At 35.6% G+C, this 5,420-nt stretch overlaps 1 gene segment (V, D, J or C); it reads right to left on the bottom strand.

Annotated features, from left to right (window-relative positions):
• Nucleotides 1-2,775: 2,775 nt before the first annotated feature.
• On the bottom strand, nucleotides 2,776-4,457 carry LOC121813126. The segment is given in 2 exon segments: nucleotides 2,776-4,266; nucleotides 4,367-4,457. Coding segments are annotated over 2 exon segments (360 nt in total).
• Nucleotides 4,458-5,420: the final 963 nt, after the last annotated feature.

Below are 5,420 nucleotides of genomic sequence, written 5' to 3'. Positions count from 1 at the left end.
GGCTGAAGCGGTCCCTCGGACCCTCCAGCGAAGACAGACGAAGGCTGAAGCGGTCCTCGGACCGTGTTAGTTGTTCTTGGATTGTTCCAGGAAGGGTTATCTTTTTGTCAATAAAATCCATGTTAATGATTGAAACAATGTTTCATGTCTTATAAGTAAAATAAGCATGTAAAAACTGCTCATACACAACATACGATCAAGAATGAACATAATCTTGATGTAATTATAATCAGGGGTTTTGTTTAATAAGGGTTCTTTGGGTGTTTTGTGACAGATAAAACCAACAATCTTACATGGAGCACACTTAATTTAAACTGAAAGTCCAGTAAATATTCAGGAAATTTATGTTAAATTACACTTAAAATCTAAATTTACATGTGATATTATGTAAAATTAACAGTGAATTGTAATTTTATAAAACATTTTTTAAAACATTTTTGACATGTTTTAATAGATAAATCAAAATATTTTGTGCTGTATAATGTAGTATTACATCAAATATAATTGAATATACAACTTTTTTACTTCCAATAATGTTATTTAACCCAACTGTTAACTGTATATTTCTGTAAATTTAAGCATTATTATTCATATTGCCACATTCATTGACCTTGCTTATAGGTAATTTCATTGTTTAATCACATTAAAATGTTCCTAATTTAATGTCTAAAAGCACTTGGAAAAGGCAAAATCCCATGTAAAATTAGCGCAACAAACTCTATTTTCATTACTGAAAATAACTGTATTTTTATGAGATAGTTATTTTCTGTTATTTTACGGAAGTATTTTGGCGCCCCAGCTGCCGGAATATTACTGTTTTTTTAAGATGTTTTTTTTAACAGTGCAGCTTGAGAGGGACAAAACCTGTGGTTTACAAAATACTGCAACAAAATCTTCCAACGTGTGAATTTGTTAATAACTGGAAGTAAGAATAAATCACACACAGCTGTGTGTTAAACTTAATCAAATGCATATACTTGGGAGTTGTGTGTTAAGGAAGAAGTGAGCAATGAGTGTTAATTCATGTCATTTTTTGTTTTCATTTCATTGTTGATATTCAAATTTACACCATGTATGTCGTGCATATTTGTGAGTATTCGTGCATGTCTCTTGGTGTTTTGGATCACCGTGTCACTAACATGCACACAGTAATAAACAGTAGTGCAGTGAAGTGAGCGTGACATTGTTCATTTTTACATTTCCATCATTTTTGTTTTGCAGGTGTCTGAGTATTTGCGCAGGTCTGTCGGTGGTTTGTATCACTGTGCGGTATCTCACACAGTAATAAACAGCTGTGTCCTCCATCTGCAGATTCTGTCCTGTTATTGTTGCTGTTCTGGCAGAAGTGTCTCTGCTGTAGCTGAACTTGTTCTTTAAATCATCATTTTGCCGAAGGGTGCCTCCACCCCACTGATGAGAAATCCAGTCCATTGCTTTACCTTCACGCTGTCTGATCCAACCTGTTGCATAGCTGTCATCAGTCATAGAATAACCAGAAACCCGGCAGGTGATTGTCAAAGACTGTCCAGGCTGCACAGACCTTGATTCTGGCTGGATGAGATCAATACTGTACACACCTGTGGAAACAGAAATTAACATTATCTCCATCATTCATCTGATAACTAAGCACTTCTAATATATTTATACGAGTGAATTCACTAAAAGCTCCTTACATGATCCAGCAGCCAGCAGCAGTATCAGAGCTAACATGACTGATGTTGAAGAGGAAATCTTTGGAGCTGATCTGTCTTCTGACTAACACACAGACATCGTAGACATATTCCTCCCTTTTAAGTAACTATCATTTGCATATTCTTGAATATATTATATTTTGATCCATTTAAGGTGTCAGCAGTATATAGATAATTTGTTTTGAATGTAATGTATTGTTGCAGTTTTCAATTTAGTAAATCTGTTATATCTAGAACAGAGTTATATTGTCTCATGCAAAGCATTTTGAGATATTTATTTATTTTCCTTAAATAACTAACTAAGTAAATAACAAATAAATGAATAAATGTCATGAGATCAGAACCCGGGCACACACTGGACAGGCTGCCAGTCTGTCATGGGACTCACATGGTCACTTATAACCTTTAGCATGTCTTTGGATGTTAGAGGAACCTGGTAGCACTCAGTGAGAATCCTCCCAGAGATTGGTAAGGGAAAATACAAACGCCATTCAGCCTAATGTTTTTCTTTATTTTTTTAATTGTGAGCACTGGACTGGTAAGAATCCTGATAGAATCCAAGGTGGCTAATGTTGACTATATAGTACTATATGTACTGAGTTAATTGTTAATTTGTGATTGTTTTTCCAGATCCAAGAAATATAAACAATCAAACTGTTTATGTTGATATATTTTTTGACGTGATGCTACTGGGTTTGCATCTGTTGATGGTTTGAATCACTGTGGTCACAACTAGCACATTAAAGCTACAGTTGTGTTATGAGCTGTCCGTTAAATTGAAGGGAGGATACATATGTTAAACTATTTGCCCCTTTGTAATTTATTATTATTATTATTTGGTATTTGTCTTAATTACACATTTCTGAATCTGAAGCAAATTTTAATATAAGACAAAGAAAACCCATGTAAATACAACATCCAGTTTTTAAATGATTACTTAATTGTAACTGTCCAATGGATGTCACTTTTGCAGAGACTATTGTCTCTGCAAAAGTGACATCCATTGGACAATGAGAAATATCTCATTGTTGAATGATGAATACGGGCCATACCTGACACAAGTTGGACGTGCAGTCTTTAGATGTTGTTCTGGGATCTTTTGTGATCTCCTGAATGAGTCATTTTTTGCTGACCACTCCTGGGAGGCTACATAACACAATATACAACTTTTCTCCATTTTTGGATAATGGCTCTGAATGTGGTTCCCTGGAGTCCCAAAGCCTGAGAAATGGCTTCGTAACCATTCCCAGACTGACAGATGTCAATGACTTTGGTTCTCAGCTGTTTCTAACTTTCTTTAGACACATTTTCGTAGCCTACTGCACATTCTCAGAAAGGTCCTTTTAAAATGAATTAAAGAAATTTAACGCATTTTCCCAATAAAACTTGTTGTTCACAGTCGGGAATAATACATTTAGCTTCTTCTCTTCCTCCCAGCAAAAAGATACCAAAAATGAAGATAATTTGCACTTTTGTGATGGTGACAATTTGCAGAATGGGTGGGAATCAGAAGGATGTGCGCCGGCATTAAAAAAGAAAAATACAGGACAGGATGAGCTGTATGTTTGTCTCATACCCTATCAGTCAAAACCTACATTTGTGTTATAAAAACAAACCTATTTAGTGAATATGGTTTAATATAAACAGTTATATTTCTTCATTCTATACAAATGGTTTTAATAATTTTGATAACAGAAGATTCAGTGTGATCACAAGCAGCTGAAACAGACACAGAGTTTAGTTGACAGTGAATAAGCAGATATGCAAAGCTCAGTTTCTCTTCCTCGCGCTCACCTCCTGAAATGATACAGATGAAGACATTTTGCACATTTGTATGGGTGCAGCTTGCAGTATGACTGAAGGGTTAAGGAGGATGTGACTTGGTATTAGAAGAAGGGGAGTACTGGACAGTATGAATTAATGACACCAGGAGTAACTGAAAGCTAAAGAGTGATCAAAGTTAAGAAAAGATCATAATCAGGGTTTCTCCTTTGTTTTTTCTTTTCTTTTTGTTAAAATAGACAAAATAGCCTAATTCAAAAGTCATGGACAGATGTGACACTGACTGACCTACAATGTTCTGATAAGCACTACTTTTCGTTCAGAATACAAAAATTTGTGGTTGTTTCTCTTCCTGGCAATGATTTTAACAACAAAATCATACAAGCATTGTCTCTGGGGTATGAGAGAATAGTCTTAAGTTGTATTTTTAACAAACATACATTATGGTGGATTTTGTACAGCCATTCAACCAGCTCCAGTCACTGTGGCTCTCGAGCACAATAATAAACAGCAGTGTCTTCAGTCTTCAGGCTGTTCATCTGCAGATACAGCTCCTCTTTGCTGTTGTCTCTGGAGATGGTAAACCTGCCCTGAACTGACTGAGAATAAAAGATGTTATCACTGTCATATTCGATGATTGCAATCCACTCCAGTCCTTTTCCAGGAGCCTGTCTGATCCAGGCCATCCACCTGCTACTGAAATCAATGTTGGAGCCTGTACAGGTCAGTCTGTGGAAATCTGCTGGCCTTTTAACCACTGATTCAGACTGTGTTATAGTCTGACTTTCAACACCTGTCGGATTAAAAAAAGAACAAAGAAAAGTGGTCATTTACTATAACAGAAGTAGGATCAAACAATAAAATATTTATATCTGTAAGTGAAAAATCTTCACCTGCCAAGAACACAGTTAAAAGCAGCAGTCCTGCCCTGAAGTCCATATTGTTAAAGTGTGAGTCCACTGCTCTCTGTCATCCTTTCTGCTGTCAGATAAGTACACATGAAAGACATTGCTGTTTTGCATTAACTCCTCCTCACTGGAAGAACTCAGTTAGAATTAATCATTTTCTCAACATGTTTAGAGTCCACACAAATTTAAACCACATTATAATGTTTGATTTGAGCCAGAAATTAAATACAAGTTTAAGTCTTTTTTACATTTTGTACCTCATATCATTTCAAACATTTCTACATTTCAGCAAAAATGCTTTTTGAAATCAATTTAAAATTCAATTTTGTTTTCATGCTTTCTTAGAAATAAATATGAAAATAGGAGAGATTTTAGTCATTAGCATGACAATGAAATTATCATGACTGTAGGTGCAAGACAGAAAAAATAAAATGCTGTTTATCATAGTTAAAATAGTCGTAGTACTTCTTGTGAGATTTGTACTCCTTTGTCACTCTATTCACTGCCTAATTTGCTAATAATGATGACTTAATTATTCTGGTACAAACAATAAGATAGGCTGTTACATGATTCAGTGAAATAACATAAAGAAACTAAAAGTAGCTTGCATGCAATGGCTGAATGCACAGAGGATGCAAGAGTGAGCATATGCAAAACACAAAAGCTAAATGCTTTCATAGCCAAGCATACATGAAGGACAGGAACCACCAGATGCTCTGGCAAATCTGCTTTATTGTGCACCTGATCCTGGCCTGCTTAGGTGTGGGTGTGAGCTCCACCCACTAATTACCTAAAAGAAAGGAAACCAGAAAACAAGGCCAGTCACCAGACCATCACTGTAGAAAGATGCTAGAAGAGATCTCTACATCAAATTAATTTTTGATATGATGTGAAGCAGCTAAGACAGGCACAAAAGTGCTAGCTCATTCAATATGAACTTCAGGCAACACACAGATGATTGTTCTATACTAAATTAGAGGTTCTGTAAGTTTTTGTTCAATACTAAAGTAAAGTACAGTAATCCAGGTAGGAAGTGATA

This window comes from Haplochromis burtoni, unplaced genomic scaffold, assembly GCF_018398535.1.
Source record: "Haplochromis burtoni strain Fernald_Lab_line unplaced genomic scaffold, NCSU_Asbu1 Contig_1166, whole genome shotgun sequence".
NCBI lineage: Eukaryota > Metazoa > Chordata > Actinopteri > Cichliformes > Cichlidae > Haplochromis > Haplochromis burtoni.
The sequence above is the reverse complement of the archived record's forward strand: the minus strand, read 5'-3'. Positions and strand labels throughout refer to the sequence as shown.